At 36.7% G+C, this 21,025-nt stretch overlaps 2 protein-coding genes across 4 annotated transcripts; one reads left to right on the forward strand and one right to left on the reverse strand.

The window, feature by feature from the left end:
* Positions 1-3,320: 3,320 nt before the first annotated feature.
* Positions 3,321-14,807, reverse strand: LOC128019082 (zinc finger protein 366). 3 transcript variants are annotated; one of them, XM_052605074.1, is made up of 5 exons: positions 14,610-14,785; positions 11,991-13,041; positions 10,238-10,429; positions 4,272-4,446; positions 3,321-4,175 (listed from the first exon to the last, which is right to left on the reverse strand). In XM_052605074.1, the coding sequence occupies exons 2-5, from the start codon at positions 12,999-13,001 to the stop codon at positions 3,895-3,897; spliced, it is 1,659 nt and encodes a 552-aa protein (XP_052461034.1). In that variant the 5' UTR covers positions 13,002-13,041; positions 14,610-14,785; the 3' UTR covers positions 3,321-3,894. The 3 variants fall into 3 exon arrangements, with proteins under 3 accessions (XP_052461034.1, XP_052461035.1, XP_052461036.1); XM_052605075.1 differs by lacking the exon at positions 14,610-14,785 and adding an exon at positions 13,802-13,976; XM_052605076.1 differs by having other exon boundaries at positions 3,919-4,175; positions 4,272-4,381; positions 14,610-14,807.
* Positions 14,808-18,207: 3,400 nt separating this feature from the next.
* Positions 18,208-19,369, forward strand: LOC128018078 (fatty acid binding protein 1-B.1). The gene is made up of 4 exons (XM_052603457.1): positions 18,208-18,355; positions 18,801-18,973; positions 19,060-19,152; positions 19,229-19,369. Exons 1-4 carry the CDS (start codon positions 18,253-18,255, stop codon positions 19,280-19,282), a joined length of 423 nt encoding a protein of 140 aa, XP_052459417.1. The 5' UTR covers positions 18,208-18,252; the 3' UTR covers positions 19,283-19,369.
* The last annotated feature ends 1,656 nt before the right edge of the window (positions 19,370-21,025 follow it).

A 21,025-nucleotide genomic window follows, 5' to 3' on the forward strand; every position in this document is an offset into this window, starting at 1 on the left:
TTACTGATCCTAATTTACAGATTAATTTAATTTACTGATCCTATATTAACAGAGAATCACCACTTTTTGACACAAACCATAATGAAACACATTATTATTTATATAAGTGCAGAATTTATATTTTTATGAATTAACAGTTAAATTAACGATCAAGAATAACTGAGGAAAGTGAAACATTATTTCTCCACGGGTGACAGGGTGTGACTGTAGATGAGTCCGACAGAGGGCGCTCTGGTCTCACAGACACGTGATTGACAGCTGCTGCTCTCAGTGGTCAAAGGAATCAAATAAATCAGCATTCTTCTCAATTTACTCCATAATCCTCACAGACATATTTTCACAGTAAATAAAAATATACATAATTACCAAAAAAAGGTGTCATTGCTTATTTTGCAGACCCTTTACACATATTTATCTAATAAGCATCACTATTTCACTGAATTTGATCATACAAGATAAACCAAACAGTTACATAAGACAAAAGTACACATTACAGTAGTTTAAGAATTACATGCACAAATTATTCATATTGAGTTAAAATTATTAATCAACTTGTTTTTTTAAATGTTCTCACATTTATAAAGTGAATAACATATTTTTTAATTCCTTATGACAATTATTCCAAATACAACTATATATTATATTAGGTCTTAAATATATATATATATATATATATACATATATATATATGTATATGTGTGTGGAAAAAACAAAGAACTTGACTTGATTGACTTGACTTCACAAATAAAAAGAGTCTCGTGTTGGAAATGCACAGACGTTTGGTCTAAACATCCTCAGAGGAACTGACTGCTTTTACAAAAGACAGAAACCAAAGACACACACAATTTACACGAACTGACCGGCCGGAAAACTCTGTGTGTTAAAAAATCAAGACTAAATGAACCTTCTATAGAGCTTTTCCCTTCACAGAGACAGTGAAAGTCTGCAGTCATTCATATCAACTGTTTTAGAGACCTGAAAGACCTCAGATGACTGAAGAAACCCAAAATATATTTAAAATACAGCCTACATATAAACAGAGAAGCTCTATCAGATATATTCTTGAACATGAAAATATATTTAATTTCAATTTTTTTTTCTAAATGTATTTCAGGCAGAAGAAAAAATACACTTCAAGTCTTTTGTGTGGAACTAGATGTTACAATATTTCGTTATTATTTTAGTATAGTTATTGTGAATATTTTTAATTAGATTTTAGTTTTATATTGCTTTCATGTACATTTTTGTTTATTAATATTTTAGTAATGTTGTTGAGCTTTTTGTCATTTTTAAACATTTCTGTATATCTTTTTATACATTTTTATTTCAGTTTTATTAGTCATCAAATTGAAAATGAGATTTACTGAAGCTTACTGAAATAAAACAAGTTAAACTTTTTTTTATTTGATTTTATTTCAAATTAATTTTATTTTCAAGTTGTTGTTTGATATATATATATATATATATATATATATATATATATATATATATATATAGTTTTAATAAATTATAATAACCCTGATGTGAATTTATTTTCTTGGATTTAAATATATGGATGGCAAAATGCTTCTAAAATAAAATATAAAAAACAAAAAAATATATTAATATATAAATAATATATATATATTTAAAATGTCCTTTCAAAATGATCCTAAAAATATAATATATTTTGAAATGTAAAATATATTTATTTTGCCGAAGGGGAAAAAGTGTTTTTGTGTTTAATAGAGCAATGCAAGTTAAAGGTCACTTCAGTCTGTTATTTGAAGGCAGGGGCGGATGTGATTCGGCACACGGGTCATTAACCGTTGGCTCTGGTCACACAGAAGTGGAACTGAACACAAGGTGTGGTTTTTTATTCTTCATAGTGGTACAGATTTCTCAGCAGTGCCGTGTTTACAGAAGCCCCTTTGTCCTGATTCATCCAGGACTTTCAGTTCAGCAGAGACGGCTCACAGTACCTGATTCTGTGTGTTTTCATAGGCTTCAAACTGAACATTGAGGTGATCGGAAGACAGGAAGAGGATCTGAGCACTTCCTCTTTGCTCTCAGTTTCATCAGGACAAATACCCAGAAGGTGTGATGCCTAAAAAAGGCTTGAGAGTTGAATATTCTTGCACAGGGATTTGAAATACATTTTCTTTTAAAATTACAAATGCAGCAAACTGTACAGTCCAGGTCAAATATTTTGAAATTTTAAGTGTTTATTTATTTATTTTTAATCCGAATCTGATCAAACATACAGTAAAAATGTGAAATAATATTGCAATGTAAAACAGCTGTTTTCAATGTGAATATCTGTTAAAATATAATTTATTTCTGTGATGCACTGCTGTATTTTCAACATCATTCCTCCAGTCTTCAGTGTCACATGATCTTCAGAAATCATTCTAAATTTACATTTATTTTTGGAATAATTATGGGGTTTATTAAAAAAAAAAAAAAACAGAATTATTCCAAAACAGAAGTGTGTATGTGGTTAGACTGGTGGATGCTGCCAAACTCTGCTTGCATTGTTGTACAAGTCAGATTGTATTTTTTGTTCTTTTTCTGGGAAACAACAGGCATCAACAATGAGAAGTGCGTTATCTTGTGTAAAGGGTTCGGACTCCTGCAGCGTGTTTGATCAGAACTGCTGCTTATTCTCCAATACTTCCTTTTCTCTGCTGAGGAAGTGTGTTACTCTTTTTAAGGAAGAAAACCTGTCCAAAAGGTTGTAGAGTAAAAATAGACTACATTTAAGTTTGCTTCAGAATGTATTTGCGTGGCTGGCTGCTCTGATATTGCAACGTGTTTTTTTACCTTGTTTTCCAGTGCATTCTTTAATCAAGATACATTAACTTGTTTTATAAAAATATTATTAAAATGAAGTGGTTATGTTTAAAACAAGAAATGGGGTCAGAGAAATCCACTTGTTTTCCCTTTGAATTGTTTTTCTGACCCCATCTCTTATTTTAAGCTTAAATTAAATTAATTTTGATGCATTTTTCCTGAAAAAAAAAATCATTTTGCATCTTCGGTAAATATATCTTGAGTAAAGTATCTTCAGTTTTTTTTTACCGGAAAACAAGAAAAAATACAAAGGAAATCATTTTTCCAGTGATGTGTAAACATATATTTATAGTTTGTGAATATTAATTCATGAGGATTGTATAGTGATGAACAGAGATGACATCACTGAATTCAATGATGAACTGCCTTTAACTATCATTTTGCATTATTGACACACTGTTTTTCTAATTAATATTCAGTTCAGTTGCTTCGACGCAATGTATTTTGTTTAAAGCACTATATAAATAAAGGTGACTTGACTTTAAAGGTCAAAATTCAGGTCGAGTTTAATCTTTAAATGAATTTATTGTACATAAATATTGATCAGCGTTCACACTGCAGTTGATTGACAGGCAAATAAAATTATCCATGTGTTTACAAAAATACAAAACTATCAAAAATCATTAATTTATCAAAGTCAGAGCAAAGCAAGAACACCTCCATTGAAGGCAACGGTCAGAAAAATATCAGTTTTCTTCTCTCAATTATATTAATTCTAATAAACATTACGAAATATTACCAAGGAAGACTAAACAATGCTACACTTCTTCTGAAAATCAAGATACTTTCACTTAAAAAAAATAAACATTGTTTTACATAACAAAATTAGAAGCATTCTTAAATCAATATGCATTTACATGAAAAGTGAAATGACTTTTTAATGTAAAAATTAATTTGCTTAAAAGTCTATTGGCAGATATTTTCGCTTCTCAAGTAAATGCATCTTAATTTAAGAAAATGCTTAGACATTTGAACACGATACAAAAATATTGTTAGTAGATATTGCAGTGTTAGTAGATTTCTGTACATCTTTCACACGAGAAGTGTTTGTCTCGTTGTCCCTCAGAACTCGTCGTCTTTATCGCTGTAGAAGTGCGTGTCGTCCGGTTTCTTCTTCTCTTCCTCCTCGTCCTCCTCCTCTTCTCGGGCCTTGTAAGGGTCAGGACTGTCCTGGCTCATTCGGTACAGACTGTCCTCGTCTTCTTCTCGGCCCGAGCTCCCGCCGTCAGACTGAGACAGACGCAGCTGCTTCTTCTGGGACAGATCGAAGGGCTCTTCCTGACCGATGCGGGACAGGATCCGCAGAGGACCGGAGAGACACAGCCGTCCTCGTCTCCTGAAGACTGAGAGCATCCAGAGACACCATCAACATCATACAAGACCAACAACAGAGAGAACAGCTTCAGAAGACTGATCTATATATATATAAAGCTTCTCACCGCGAGCGTCCAGGCCTTGGTCCATGATCCCGTGTTTGACCTTCATGTGGCGCGTCAGGTTTCCCTTCAGGGTGAACTTGCTGGCGCAGTAAAGACATTTGAAGGGTTTGCTGTCAGAATGCAAGTGCATGTGGCCCATCAGATTATGCATTCTGTTAAACTCCTTTCCACACAGCTGTAAAGAGAGTAACTCTTCAGAAATCTTTGACCTGGTCAATCACGTTTAAAGACAAATGTATGGAATCTTGTCATGGAATAAAACAATGAAAAGGATGTATGTCCTTTTTTTTCACATTTTTGAGTTTGCATCCCACAGTTATGACTAAGAAACAAGGCCAGAATTGTGAGATATGAATTCAGAACTGGATAAAAAGTCGCAATTACCTTCTTTTAATTAATTAATTAATTTATATTCTGTGACTGAAACAAAAAATTCAAAAATTAACTAAGATTAAAAAGTCGCAATTACCTTTTTATTTATTTTTATTCTGTGACGGAAACAGAACATTTGAAACTGAATTGTGAGATGCAAACTCAAACAAACCGAAACCAAACAACAATTCAGAATTTCCCAACCCGATCTCACGGCAATTCGTACATATTTTACAAGGTGGCTTATTCGTACGAATTCGTACGACCACACTCGTACAATTTCATATGATTTTTGCCAAATCGTACGTATTTTACGAGTTGTATGATTCGTATGAATTTGTACGAATGACCTACACCTAACCCCTCACCTAAACCTAACCGTTAGACAAATCATATAAAATCGTACGAATGAGGTCGTACAAATTCGTACAAATAAGCCACCTCGTAAAATACGTACGAATTGGTCGTGAGATAGCATTGGAATTGCCACATATGAACTCTAAATTGCAAGGAACAAAGTCATAATTGTGAGCTAAAAAGTCGCATTTAAATTACTTTTTTTATTCCTTGGCAGAAACAATCTTCCACTCAAAATATGCATTCATTCTTGTTGTGAACTACCCGACAAATCACTCATCATTATTAACCGAATATCAATGCGATGAGATCGCAGGTGGTCACCTGATACCAAGAACAATAATGATTTTCTAAATGTGTTTATCGTTGCTCAGTGAAATTTCGCGGACGAAATCCAGTCATTCCAAAAGAATTCTATGCATTCTGGGGAGATTGCTTTTACCTGTTAAATGTCCCCCCGTCCCGTATACGGGACGCCTACGTTGACTATACTATATTACAATCAAATTTAATCTAATCTTGACAAACTATATATCGTTGGAAAGGTCTAAGACTCCCAAATATATATTATACTAATATTTTTTGTTAAAAATTATGTAGCAAAAGTAATAGATCAATTTATGACAAGAGTGTACCCTCAGAAATCTACATTACAAAAGGAGCTTTGACCTTCGTTTAAAAAAAAGACTTCCTTGTTGCCTTTTTCTCTATCACATTTTAGAAATCATCAGAAGCTATATATCACTTGAAAACACAAAATCTCAAAATTCATCCTTTAAAACCCATTTTAAAATCAGACATTGCATTACTATGTAAATGGCACATCAAAATCATGTTACAAAATGTTTTCAGTCATGAATTATAAAAATTTAGGTTTGTATCATGCACATTCAAGTCTATCTTCAAAAACGTGAGTGACAGTTAAGAGGTTAAACCACAAAAAAACCTGCAACAGTGTAAAAGTAGCACAATTCCATGGGAAAACCACGGACCTGGGAACCACGCGATTGAGAGTTTTGCATGTGGGTGAAAAATGTAACCTTGGTTCCCTGAGATAAGCGACGAGTACTGAGTCTTGGTGGGACTTCCAGGTTATAAAACCTTGCAAATGTGGTCAGTGAGGCCCAGCCGGCTGCCTCACAAATATCCACAATGGACACACCACTGGACCATGCCCAAGATGAGGCAATGCCTCTAGTCATGTGAGCCTGTACTCCAATGGGGCATTGAAGGCCAAAGGAAGAGTATGCCAGCGAGATGTTGTCTACTACTCTGTCCTCTTCAGAGGGAGGAAGTACAGAGTGGAGTATGTAACCAGGCCTTGGTTTCAGGACGACTTTGTAATTAGGCCCATATTCCAGGCAGGCAGGGCTTAAAAAGGGCGCCTGCAGGTCCCCTATTTGCTTTACTGATGCCAGTGCTAGGAGCAAGGCAGTCTTCAGTGATAGCGAACGAATGCTGGCAGACTGTAGTGGCTCGAAGGGCAGATAACATCTCTGTCAAATCGGTAGTCTGAGGGTCTTTGCCGCGGTTTAGCCACCAAGCAGATCACATCAAGATGTAGTGGCATCTCGTATACGGGGCTCTAGCCTCCGAAATTGTTTTCAAAACTTGTTCTGGGAGGCTGGAAGGCTCCGGTTGAGCGGCCAAAGGTGGAGGGGCTTAGTTAGGCCGAGGGTGCCATATTGTCCCCTCTGCTTGAGAAAGGAGAATCCGTCTGTCACAGTCTTCTGTCTTTCTGTCTTTGTCTTTCTGTGAGCACATGGCTTGTGTTGTGTTTTTTTGGTGCCATGTGCTCTCTTCTTTCCTTTTCTGACCCCGCCCAGCTTGTCACCTCATTACTGTTTAGTTGCTCCACCTGTGTTTCTCCCTGGCTCCCTGACTCATTACCTTATTCACTCTGTACACCTGTTGCATCGACTCACTCTGTACACCCGTGCACATAATCACTCACACAGCTGTTTCCTTTTGTTCACGAGTATATAGTTTCATCTCACCTACCACTTTGCCTGGCTATATTGTAATGTCTATGTGGATTACCTGTGTTTCTCGTGCTCGTGTTCCGGCTTGTCCCTGTGATTCGTTTTGGTTTTGTTTTTGCCGTGTTGGCCTTTTAGTTCTCGTTTGTTCTTGTTATAATAAAGTGTCTCTTCCCTGCACTTGGACCCAGATCTTGTTATTTTACACGGCGCCGTTTCTACCGCGCCGTGATACCATCTCAGTGGAACAGGCCAAGGGGCCGCTATCAACAGCTGAGTTAGCTCTGATAGCCACAGCTGGTTCATCCAAACGGGTCCACCAGGAGAACCTTACTTGCCTGATTACCTGTGGGATAGAGTGATCATGGGGAAAGCATAAAGTAGGAGGTTGGGCCAATGCATTCATGGTTTTTAAGAAATGAACTGGGCAGTGAGAGTTGTCTTCTAAGGGCGAAGGTCTCCCAGATTCTCTGAACCGTTTGTGGATGGAGCATCCACTCCCCTGAGGGGGCATTACTCCTTGATAACTTGTTCATCCTCCCTGGTGATTTATGTAGGACACCACAGACATGTTGTCCAATCGGATTGGCATACTTTCAGGACTGGCAGGAAGAACTGATAGGGTTGACATACTGCTAGCATCTCCAGGCAGTTAATGTGGAAGCCCTTTTTCCGCCTTCGACCAGTGACCTTCTGCAAGACATCCCCTGTTCCGTGACGCCACACATGCAACGGAAGTTGTGGCTTTGATGATCTTAAAGAGTGGGGAAGTCGTGGCCTAGTGGTTAGAGAGTTTGCCCAATTGTTCCCTGGGCGCTGTAGCATAAATGATGCCCACTGGTCCGGGTGTGTGTTTACGGTGTATGTGTGTGTGTACTTTAGATGGGTTAAATGCACAACACCAATTCTGAGTATGGGTCACCATACTTGGCTGTATGACATTCACTTTCACTTTCAGTAAACACTCTGGTAGATCAATAATGCTGCACAAATTCTCTTGAGATCCGCTTCATACCTGTGAGTTTTGCAGTTTATACCTCAACATAACTGGGCTCAGAAGGGCAGTCTGGTAACAAGCAAGATTGCTACAGTCTGATCGTTCACCCAACGAACTCGTTATTGGTTCCTCTGATGGTAACAGAGAGGAGAGAAAGATGGGCATGGGGAGGCTGCCTTCCACGAACGAACAGGGGCAGACTTCTTTCTCTGCTCCGATCTAATTAGGAGGATAGAGCCACTCGAAGTAGGAGGGTCGTTGATCATAAGTTTGAGACGTGGATCGAGGCGCAGCAGGGAGAGCGAGTACTCGAAGCTCGCAGAGCAAAGCGAAGAGAGGAGCGAGGCTTAGTGTCGGCGTGAGCTTGATTCAGTTCAGGAGAAAAAATATTTTTTCCAATATGCATCTAGCAAGACGTAGTACGACTGTAGTATCAAAAGGGAACTTCCGCAAACACATTTTCGCGGCTAAGCTGGTCGCGTGGATTCGTCAGAAAACCGCTTGTTTTGTGCTTTTTAAATCGCAAAGCTATGAAAGCCCGTCTCCACCACTGAATAAAAAATAAAAGATAATTGCTACTTTATCTCACAATTCTTAAAGATTTTAAGCTTATATCTTGCAATTCTGAGTTATTTTTCCCTCAGAATTTTATATCTTACAATTGTGAGAAAAAAGTCACAGTAACCTATTTATTTATTTATTTTTACTTTTCAGGTACAACTATCTTAACAATCAAGGTTTGCGTGATTTTCAAACATGTCTCACCCCATCTGCAGTTCTTTTTCTCGTTTTATGCATATAAAGTCACTTGATTTGGACCAGTTTCTCAAAAAACAAGACTCATTTAAAGTATCAATTTAATGTATCTCGATTTAAGACTATTTCGATATTTCAAAGACAAAAACACTGAGGAAGGACGACTTTTTTTTTTTTTTTTTGCAGTGTAAACAAGAAGTTCATGTTATTGAGTAACTGGGATTTCTTACATAATATGGACAGATATTTTGTTTATTTTTGCTCTGCCAGCAAAATGTATTCTGTTGTGCAATTCAACGCAGCAAAAACAGAGCAGTGGAGCGACTGATGTCTTAAATTGGTTGTTACTGTATTAAAGTCTACAGACCCCTTCACCAAAGGTAAAGCCACATATCTGAAAGCATTTCAGAGAGTTACAGTAAACAGCTGAGAGTTTCTCTCAGGAACATGAAGGAGTTTACAGAGGGCAGGGCCATTTATCCTCTGCACTCTTTATTTTTTTTTTTTAGGGTGGTCCTTTCCTTTCCTTCAGGAGGATAGAGGGACTGTAAACTGTCCGAATGGACCGTGAGAAAACAGGAAGTGCTCCTGAGCACAAGAGAAAGCGAGATGAAATCTATTTGTGGGGCTTGTTCTCAGGGGACGAGAAAGCCATTGTTACACAGTCAGTTTGTGCAGCGATATCCTTCCTATAGACGAGGAGACACTCAACTGCCAAAAACGTATCTAGTCATCATTGGGACCAGCCCAAGGTCACATGCATTCCAGAACAACCAAGAACCCAATAAGAGCTGGACGTCTGTGCATCCTTATTACACTACAGTCACTGAAGAACTGAAGTTATACTGTATATTCATCATGCATCCCTCCACTTTTACACTTTAATCTAATCTGTTAACAACACAAGCAGCTTTGCATTGCTTCTAGGTATTAAATTAAAAGGGTTTCTGCAGGTCTAAAAAAGGCACAAATTAAAGCCAGAGCATAAAGTCATAAAGTCATAAGGTCGTGGAATTAAATGTTGCATGCAATGCAAAAATTATGCTCTTCCTCAGTATTTCTGTCATTTTCCAGAAGCAAACTGAAGAAATTAAGTCTTGTTTTCTGAGAAACTGAACAAAATGAAGTGAGTTCAAGATTAAAACACGAACAAATATCTGTCAGCGGTGAATGAAAATGTTTTGCCCTTAGAATTCAGTTGATTTTTCACTTTGATCATCTTCGAAAAGTCGTTTTGCTTCTCAAGTAAATGTGTCTTGAGTTAAGAATCTTCACTGTAAAACAATACACTTTCTTTAGCAGCGTGATCAGAATGTACAGTAAAAATTATTTCAATTTTCTAGGGCAGAGCTATTCAAACCTTAAGTTTTGAAGAAATGGGAGATCTATTGGAAGCTTATTTTCAAACTTTGAAGACATTTACTTTTAGAGACCATATTGCCTTTGATTGATTCCTTCCAAACCTGCAGAAAGCCTGAACAAATGCCATTGAGTCGGCGACGCACCTTGCACTTGTAGGGCTTGATGTCGGAGTGGACGATCATGTGAGCCTTGAGCGTCTGCTTCTGGACGAAGCTCTTGTAGCACAGCTGGCACTGATACGCTCGGATGTTGGTGTGAATCAGAACGTGTCGCTTCATGTTCGCCAGAAGCGTGAACTCACGGCCACAGATGCGACACTTGTGCTCCTTCACTCCCTGAAACACATTAGAGTAGAAACAACAGTCCATGAGAAGCCAGTGGTCTTTAGATTACATGTTACAGACGTTTGATCAGTTCATGCATTCACTGATTTTACACTGGACATCTAGTAGTGATACAATCTTATTAAGAAAATATACTTAAAAGCAAACACTGAAATTGGTTCATCAATGGTTTCCAAATGTGTCTTGTATTTTGGGAGTTTTTATGTGCTCACAAACCATTTTTATGCATGTTTATTTGAGTCTTGGTTGTATTTTCTTGTGTCTTGTGCAGTTTTGTTTATGATTATTGCAGGATGAGGGCATCACACCCTGTTCGTGTTTCATCTGCATGTTACAGTTTGATTTTAATTGGTGCTCAACTTTTGATATTAGCAACAGGAGAAATGAGAAGTGCTTTCTTCTTCCTATTCAAAGTAAGTCTGCATTTATTCATTTATGGTTAGTTGTTCTTTGTATTGAGTTGTGATTGAATCTATATTTTAGTCTTGTTTGTTGTTATCCATGTATCTAAAGGACTGAAAGGTTGCAAGTGAATAAGTCTATTTTTGATAGATTTGCAAGTATGGATAATGTGCGGGATTTATTCTTGTTTTGTTTTACCTGAGAAGCAAAATAAAACAATACGCAGTCTTGTTTTCAGAGAGCTGACTGAAATGAAGTGAGTTTATGATTAAACAAGAACAAATATCTGCAACTGGTCTCAGAAAATCAACGTACTGTAATTCAAATGGAAAAACAAGTTGACTTTTCTGAATCCTATAGCATTTTTTTTTAAACAAGACTTAATATTTTATTATAAAGTAATTTTGCTTTTCAAAAAATGCATTTTTAGATATTTGATGCAATTTTCAAGTACATTTGTCAAAAGTACACTGTACTTCTCAAGAACAGTTTTGAATTTTTTTTGTCATATTTTGAATTACGCTGTAAAAGTTGGTGTAGGATTTTCTTTGAAACTATTTTCAGTCAGAAATTTCACAAATAAAGACAAAGAAACATATTGAATTAAAATGGAATTTTGAAATAGAAAGACTAAAACTGTATTTTCAAAAGCTTGAAAAATAAATTTTTACTGTGTAGTTTTTTAATATTTATATTCTCATTTTATTTTGGTTAAAGTTTTAATAATCTTGTAGTGTTTTGCCATATTGATATATATTTATTAAAGTCTTTTTAAATATTAAAGACTGAAATTATATTTTCTACTGCAATTATATAAAAAAAAAATTGCATTGAAAAATATATATTTTTTAATTTTAGATTTTCCATTCTCTTTTTAATTTTAGTAAATGTTTGTGATTTTGTTGTCTTTTTGCCTTTTTTTTTTATTAATTTTCCTTCTTTATAAATATTAAAGACTGAAATTGCATGTTCTACTGCAATTATCCTAAAAAAAAAAATTACAGTAAAAAAAAAGTACAGTAAAAAAAATTTAATTTAATTTCCGTTTTTTTTTTTTTTTTTTTAGTTTTTTTTTTTTAAAGACCGGAACTATTTTAAACTGCAAAAATATTTTCTAAAGCATAGCCTTGATCACAGTCCCTCCTCGTACCTTGTGCGTGAGCGCGTGCTGCTTGAGATGGTGTGACTGGACGAACTCCATCCCGCACTCGCTGCAGATGAACGGCCGGATGTCCTTGTGCTTCATCATGTGGTTCTGCAGCTGGCTGGGATACTGGAAGCTCTTGCCACATTCGCTGCAGTCGTACTGCACGGGGCCGCGGTGCGCTGTCAGGTGGCGTTTGAGCTGCGCCAGCGTTGGGAAGTCGAGTCCACACTCCACACACACGTTCTCCTGTCCTCTCTCGTGCTTGAGCTCGTGCGCGCGCAGCTCGCTGGGATACGCGAAGCCCCGGCCGCAGACGCCGCAGCTGTACGGCTTGACGTCGCTGTGCTGCATCATGTGTCTCTTCAGGTGGCTGGTCTGCGTGAAGGCTTTGTGGCACACCTGGCACTTGTGCGGCCGTGAGCCCTGGTGCGTCAGCATGTGTGTGTGCAGGTGGCTCAGCTGCTTGAAGAGTTTCCCGCAGAGCTTGCATCCGTGCGGCTTGATGCCGCTGTGGCCCAGGATGTGTGTGATCAGGTTGTATTTGGACGTGTAGGATTTCTCGCACATGCGGCACTTCCAGCGCTTCTGATCGCCGCCCACGTCTATATAGTAGCTGTCGTCCACGTGCACGTTCAGCTTTTCGGCTTTGCTGGCTTCTTGGCTCCTGCGGCGGAACCGTGCGGCCTCTGTAGGGTAGAAGGGGTTCGGAGAGAGGTGTGGGATGGAGCCGGGCAGGAGGAACGGGAACGGGACCAGACTGGGATGGAAAGAAGGCAAGTAGGGAGCAGGAGAGCGCAGGAGTAACGGAGGCGACGGAGGCCACAGTGGAGGACACTCCTGCTTCACCTGGACGACACGATGGAGACGCAGCCGGTTCAGATCGATCATGTCTGGGATGTATCGGCGCGGCTGAGGCATGACGGGGCGAGGAAGAGGATAGGGAAGAAGAGAAAGGTCGACGCTTCTGCTGGCGAAGTCCTCTGGACGCTTGCATTCGCTCTCGTTCGAATCCATGCTGGAGATTTCTACACCTTCATATCAAATCCTCCATCACCTGCCATTCAAAACATGTGGAATGAGTTACTGCGTTCATGCATCTGACAGAAACGTTGACAGAAATGTGACCCTGGAGCACAAAACCAGACTTAAGTGTCAATTTTAAATCATCTTTCCATTGATGTATGGTTGGTTAGGAGGACGATATTTGTGTGCAAAAACATCTAAACATCGAGAAATTCGCCTTTAAAGTTGTCCAAATGAATTCTTAGCAATGCATATTACTAAACAAAAATGAATTTTTGATATATTTATGGTAGAAAATTTACTAAATATCTTCAAGGAATATAATCTGTACTTAATATCCTAATGATTTTTGGCATAAAAGAAAAATCGATAATTTTGACTCATCCAATGTATTTTTGGCTATTGCTACAAATATACCCCAGAGGCTCAAGACTGCTTTTGTGCTCCAGGGTCACATTTGATCAGTTCACGCATTTGCAGGGAATCGAACCCTTGACCTTGACGTTGCAAGCACTGCTGCAAAAAATGTTTGTTCTTCCCCAGATACTTGGATACTTTAGTGTATCCAACTTAGGTGAGCTTTTGCATAAAACAAGAAAAATATCTGCCAATGGGTCAGAAAAATAATAATTTTCACTTTGAATTTAGTTTCATTTTCTGACTTCTCCGGCTGATGTTTCTGTGTTTTACTCACTTCATTCTTAAGCGTTTTCTTTTCAAATTTTACTAATTTACCTTAAATGTACCTTGATTTAAGATTGTTTTTGTACTGAAAAACACTAGTTACTTACAGTATCTTCCCTTCGTGCTCTTATCGTAAAGACAGATTGAGTCAAACTCAAGATCTGCTGGTTTTCGTTGGATCTGAACTCTCAGAACTGAACGGTCTCTGCTCTTCCTCTGAGTTTCATTTTCACTGCATTACGACTGGAACTTCTCTTTTTCATTACAAGCCATTCGCCGGTGCTGTCATTCGAGAATACAATCATATCTCAGCGAGGAAATACAGTCCGACTAATGCAAACAACACCAAATACTTCTGCCTTAAACAGACGAAGGGCATCTTACTGACACAAACACAGACAGCACACAGAACTTGTCCTCAAATGAAGAATTCACATGCATAATCATACATTTCAGACTAAACATGCAGATTATGTACTAAAAACTACATGCACTGAACGTTTTCCTTTTGCAAAAACATTATGATCGAGTTGTGCATTTGTGTTGCATTCGGAAAATTTTTATTTTTGTCAGATATCGCTAAATTCTTAACATATGATATGAAGTCATTTGCTGAAAAATGCATCAAAATGAAGTGAGTTTCTGCCTTAAACAAGAACAAACATCTACCGATGGACAAAAAATATAAAACGTTTTAATTTCAAGTGCATTCACTTAATTTTGCATTTGTTAGCTGATATATCTTGATTTAAGAATCTTTTGACATTTGCATTGGAAAACAAGACAAAAATAGTGGAGAAGAACATCATTTTCAGCATGTTAGCAGATCATGTGAACATTTGATTATTACAAGATCCATAACTGAACACCTGCACCTGTAAAGTGCATCGGTGTGTGTGTGTGTGTGTGTCTTACCTGTCTCCTGCTCTGCTCTCCTCACAATGAGCTCCAGCCGCACAAACAGCATTTGAAGTGACTTAAGAAAGAGAACAGGAACAATCACTTTGTTCTCATTTTTCAGATGAGTACCTTCGCAGAGAAGGAAGGAAGGGAGGGAGAGGAAGTCAACAAGCCTGTGCTTTCCTGCTCAAAAATAAGGAAACACTAGATACACATCTCCATTCCTCTCCGAAACGCATTTACACTGGAGATCACACACCAAACAGACGAGATCTGAGCCGCACTGCTTCTGATTTCTCCATCTCTGCACTGATTTAAGGTGTAATGTTACCAGCCACCCACGCCGACTGATGACCTTTGACCCCTAGCCATAACTCTCTACCACTGTCCTATTTAAAAGTCACTGTGTTTTATTGAGGACAGCGTCAGTTTAACACGTAAGCAGATGATAATATATTCATGTGTACGCAAATCAAACATACAATGAGTGCAGACGTTCTGCAAAAAATAGCAAAAAGCTATAATGTATAGAAGTATATGGCTTGGTTAAAGACAAAAACAAACCAAAAACTAAACAAAACAAAAATATATTTTGGATTACATTATGTAAATTGTTTTTTTAACAATATAAAAGTAAATATAAATAACTAAACCTAAAATATATTTATATGAATACAAATACATACTTGATTTTTTTTATTAATATTTTTATGCATATATATAATTAAATCTATATATTTATTTACACACACACACACACACACACACACACGTATATATATATATATATATATATATACGCGTGTGTGTGTGTGTGTGTGTGTGTGTGTGTGTGTTTGTAATTATATATATATATATATATATATATATATATATATATATATATCTAGACCTGGTGTGTGTGTGGATCTAATGAGAGTCCAGCAGCTTTAGACTCCAGTGACCTTCAGTGTTCCTCTATCACATCATAACCTCAGTTCATCTGTGTTAGATGTTTGTGTCCTAATCAGACAACACTGGTTAATTACAGCCTCGTCAGAGCAGAGGTGAGAAATAAAGCCTCTGATTGACTGTCCTGATCCGTAAGTGTCTTTATCAATGCGCGCGTGTGTGTGTGTGTGTGTGTGTGTGTGCTCCTGCTGTATCTCCAGCTGTCCTGCAGGGGGCAGACGAGCTCTCAGTGAGTCCAGCTCATGATGAATTCATCATTAAACACTAAAGAATAAAAGCATTTCATTAAATTCAGAATTATTTACAACAGGGTTGAAAGATAAAACTTATTTGCCAAGGCAAACGTTCAAATTTGTTTATTATTATTAATAAAATCTATATAGAAACTAAAAATACAAATAAAAAAGACAAAAAAAGACATATATATATATATATATTTTTTTTTATATAAAAACTATAATAGTATATTACTGATACTGAAATAACACTGATTTACTACTTTTTGCTAAATATTCTCTGTTATGTCACAATATAGGTTTGTCCTAAGCTTGTTTATTATTCTATAAGCCTTGGAACATTTTTATACCTTGAAATAAATGTTACCTGAAAAAAAAAAAAAAAAAAAAAAATATATATATATATATATATATATATATATATATATATATATATATAAATAAAAATAAATAACATTTTATTTCAGCTAGTTGCCAAGGCAACATTTCTCATATTTGTATAAACAAATAGATTTACTAAATGTGTGTGTGTGTGGGGGGGGGGCATTAGTGTGTGTTTGTGTGTGTGTGTATAATGACATGGGTATGACACAGGTATTACAAGGAGAGGGTGACTTATGAGGACATAACCCATGTCCCCATTTTTCAAAACACTTATAAATCATACAGAATGAGTTTTTTTGAGAAAGTAAAAATGCACAAAGTTTCCTGTGAGGATTAGGGTTAGGTGTAGGGTTGGTGAAGGGCCATAGAATATACAGATTGTACATAATAAAAACCATTACACCTGTGGGATGAACACACTTATCACAAAAACAAACTTGCAAAACTGACAAAACCATTAAATTAAAATGAAAAATATGAAAATAATACCATGTAAAAAAAAAAAAAAAAAAAAAACTAGCAGATAAACAAACTATGTCACTATGTAGAAATCTAGGTAAGGGTCAAAGGTCATCGAGGTGGTTTGGACCTCACACGGCACTCTACGCAGGGTTGATATCATTAACTAAGATGTTTTCACTACTCAAAATAAAACACACATGAACAGAAATAACATATTTTTTAAATATCTATATTTTAAAGTTGACATCATACCGGTTTAAACAGATAAACTGGGTGAAGCACAATCTGTGAAAGCTGGTTTATGGTTTTATTGCTGACACAGTGTTCTCTACATCAGTGTTTGAAGTGTGGTGTCGCTCTGATAAAACACTGATAATCATTCAGCTCTGAAAGATGCAGTCCAGAGTACAAACGAACTAACGCTGAGTATTTCATCAGAGGAACTGAGCATCGTCTGTGATGCTGCTAATGAGACACAGAGACGCTCACAAATCAGTTCAGTGCTTGTAAATCAAGCTTACGATGCATTTGTGCTGCTCCTCATCTCCTCTGATGTGGGATGAAAGTTTGGTCCCGTGAGAAATCCCACAAGCCTGTTTTCTGATCCGTATCAAAGCCACTGAAAGACTCGATTATGCTGCAGTTACGAATCATTCGCACGACGTTTGACGTGTGGAGCGGCCACAGAAACACAGCTCTGTCCTTATAACCACACCATTATGAAAGCTATTTTAATCAGACTCATGACTGATCCCTGATCTGAAAAAAGCACAGGCGCTTATGCATGAAATCATTTCCAGTGAATCGTCCTGATTTTAACATCTGACAAACATCCGGAACAGATATTTAGCAATAAAATTACAACTGTTTATTTGTATGTAGCTATTAATAATCCTACAGTTATTCAAGCTGAGTGTGATGATCAGGGTTATTATGGTTTAAACTAACAACTAAAACATAAAAGATAAATAAAAATACAAATGTTACCTGAAATAAAACATTGTATATGAAAAACACATTTTGATTAATTTGATTCGAAACACTTAAATAACTAAAACCAAATAGAGACATATTCAGGAAAACCTTTACAAAACTGAACAAAAAAACTGTTGCAACAAAATAAAAAAAAGATTTTACTTAGTTGCCAATGCAACATTTTTTTCACTTTTGATTAGTTTAATTAATTAAATGCTAACTGAAATAAAATAAAACTTTTTATTTAGTTCAACTTGAAGTACTAAAATAACTAAAGCTAATAAATACAAATGGACAAAACACATATAGAATATATATGAACTATATATATAAAACAATACATAAAATATATATAGACACTAAAATAAGTGCTAAAACTTTTAAAAATTAATGTGAAAACAGAAAATATAAAATTACAATCTAATTTAAAGAATAAACAAAAGCTACAGCGGTTATAAAAGTAGTAGTAAAGTGATGATGTCATGGTGCTGAGGGCAAAGGTCAAAGGCTGTGATCTGATCAGACCAAACCATCTATAGATCTGTACTCTTTTACCCCACTGATTTCACAGTAACTGGCCAATCAGGACCATCAGGTCAGGGTTAATAATTATTAATCTCTGTGTCTGACGATATAAAAGCGTCTTTCAAATGCTCTGGAGTTACTCAACACATTCACCGGTCACCATGTCGTTCAGTGGGAAATATCAGCTGGAGAGTCAAGAGGGATTCGTGGAGTTCATGAAGGCCGTCGGTGAGTCAAAATCTAACATTATTGCATGGATCTGATCTATGCTGGATCTGAATGAACTGCTGATAAACTGACCAGCTGCATGCATTGCACTGAGTGTTGCATGCATTGCACTGAGTGTTGCATGCATTGCACTGAGTGTTGCACGCATTGCACTGAGTGTTTAATGCATTGCACTGAGTGTTTAATGCATTGCACTGAGTGTTTAATGCATTGCACTGAGTGTTTAATGCATTGCACTGAGTGTTTAATGCATTGCACTGAGTGTTGCATGCATTGCACTGAGTGTTGCATGCATTGCACTGAGTGTTTAATGCATTGCACTGAGTGTTGCATGCATTGCACTGAGTGTTTGCATGCATTGCATTGACCGTAGCATGTATTGCACTGACTGTTGGCTTGAGTGTTGCATGCATTGCACTGGTTAATCACCTGTTTATCGTTTCAGGTCTTCCTGATGATATGATTGAGAAAGGTAAAGAAATCAAGAGCGTGTCTGAGATTGAGCAGAACGGAGATCAGTTCAAAGTGACCGTCACGACCGGACCCAAAGTCTTGACCAACAGCTTCACCCTCGGACAGGAGACTGAGATCGAAACCCTGACCGGAGAGAAAGTCAAGGTGGCGCTGCGCTCACAGACCTGCATGCAGGATTTAATGAGTGTCTGATTGCACTGGTGATAATCATGCTGTCGTTTGTGTTTCAGGCTGTCGTGAATAAAGATGGAAACAAGCTGAAGGTCGTCCTGAACAAAATCACATCCATTACAGAGCTGGTGGATGAAAACACACTGGTCAATGTGAGTGAGATCCGCGGTTCTCATCAGCACATGTGAGGTTTTACATTAAACTGATCTGACTGATGTTGTGTTTCAGACTCTGACTCTCGGCAGCCTCGTCTACAAGAGGATCAGCAAACGCCTGGCGTAAAAGCAGTCCACTCTCTCCATGATCTGAGAAAAACAACAATATGACTGGATTTGTTTTTTTTTTTATTAAAGATTTCTCAAAATCTGATCCGTGGATTTATTTGCATTATTTGAAAGAAGCTTTGTGTTGTGCATGTGGTAGTTAGACTACAAGTTACTTAATAAAATTATATTTAACTACATTAAACTAAAGGGGAAAATATCTACTTTAAACAAATATCAGATGATTAATTTTTGCCATCAGTGCTGCACAAAACAATGAGAACCTCAATTATGCTGTTTATTATAAAAAGTGAATAAGTTTAACACAGATTTATTCACATTATCTCATTAAGAAAATCATACATTTTGCATTAGGAAAATCATAAAAGAATGAAAATAAATTAGTTGTTTATACATAATGGATTATTGAAATGCAGCACAAAAAATTTCATAAATTGTTGATAAATCATTAATTACCTTCTCAATTACATTGAGATAGTTGCACCATTAAATTAGGATAAATTTGCAATAATAAAACGAAAACCAGATAAACCACAGTATTAATAAATGTTATATTTTTAGATAATAGAAAAATATATTAAACTAAATTATTTTCAGAATGATATATTTTTGCATAAATTAATGCAGTGAAATATACTGGATAATTGATTTTCTGAAGGAAGACATCCTACTTCTTTACAGTAATTGTAGGGGGCCAACCAGTTGGAGTGGAAAAGGGAAATGACGCGCTGTACAAAAAGTTTGTGCAAAATCCAAAAATTGTGTTTTATTGGAAGGTGCTAAAACATTTACAGTGCAGGAGAAAACAAAAATAAACAAAAACTGTACAAAACGAAATTAAAACAGCAACAATGTGTTAATTCTGGCTAAACCAAATGCTGCTCACTATTAGAGTTCACAATCAGAACTGAAATTATTTTAGCCATACAGCCAATTTATAGGCTGAAGCCACACCTATAGAGCATACCAACTAGGTACAAACATTTTAGTTTGCAATGATCAAATTAAATAATATAAACACCCAACACAACACTTAAACCTTCCAAATTGGTAAAACAACAACCATTAACAGATAAGGAGCTTAACAACTAATTCAAGGCAAAAGCAAGTTTTTCTAAATCCCCTCCCCCTCTGAAATCACACCAAAATGGTATCTTCCACAGGAAGTGATGTGGCTATTGCTTTAAAAAGACAGCTTGGCCTGGATTATGGGTTTGAATGAGTGCTTACATATTTTAGGTAAGCATGTAACAGGGCAATGTGAATTTTGTGGTAGTATTGAATCTGTTGAACATGTGGTACTTGAATGCCAAAAATATTATAGAGAAAGGATAAAGATGAAAGAGAACATAATGAATTTGGGGGTGCAAGGGAATTCACTCAAGAAACTTCTGGGATTCTCTTCAAATGATATTAGTACACATATATTTACCTTCCTGAAGGACACAGGGATAGCAAAGAGAATATACAGTAGAACACAATTTTGGAAATATTTATTATTTAAAGGTGGGGGAAGAGAGTTGGAAGTCTCCATTTTAGTTATAGTTTTTCTCTGTCTAGCTCCGGTTCACACTCCAGTACAGTAGGTGGCAGTAATGCACCATTGAAGTTGGATGCCAACTGCCATTAAACATCAAAGAAGAAGAAGAAGAAGAAGAAGAAGAAGATTATGGTTTTGGTTGTACAGAGTGTGAACCGGGAAGTTTAACTGCAAAAAGGTTCGTGGAAAATATCTGAAAAA

Source organism: Carassius gibelio, chromosome A8, assembly GCF_023724105.1.
Source record: "Carassius gibelio isolate Cgi1373 ecotype wild population from Czech Republic chromosome A8, carGib1.2-hapl.c, whole genome shotgun sequence".
Lineage (NCBI taxonomy): Eukaryota > Metazoa > Chordata > Actinopteri > Cypriniformes > Cyprinidae > Carassius > Carassius gibelio.

What these genes read in the sequence shown, in the direction of transcription:
- LOC128019082 (XM_052605074.1), bottom strand. Translation starts at nt 13,001, where the DNA reads ATGGATTCGAACGAGAGCGAATGCAAGCGTCCAGAGGACTTCGCCAGC. An exon ending in AGCACGCGCTCACGCACAAG is followed by an intron (nt 10,430 to 11,990) that starts GTACGAGGAGGG and finishes AATGTGTTTCAG; the next exon opens with GGAGTGAAGGAGCACAAGTG. An exon ending in TCAAGCCCTACAAGTGCAAG is followed by an intron (nt 4,447 to 10,237) that starts GTGCGTCGCCGA and finishes CTCTCTTTACAG; the next exon opens with CTGTGTGGAAAGGAGTTTAA.
- LOC128018078 (XM_052603457.1), top strand. Translation starts at nt 18,253, where the DNA reads ATGCTCTGGAGTTACTCAACACATTCACCGGTCACCATGTCGTTCAGT. An exon ending in TGACCGGAGAGAAAGTCAAG is followed by an intron (nt 18,974 to 19,059) that starts GTGGCGCTGCGC and finishes TTTGTGTTTCAG; the next exon opens with GCTGTCGTGAATAAAGATGG. An exon ending in ATGAAAACACACTGGTCAAT is followed by an intron (nt 19,153 to 19,228) that starts GTGAGTGAGATC and finishes GTTGTGTTTCAG; the next exon opens with ACTCTGACTCTCGGCAGCCT.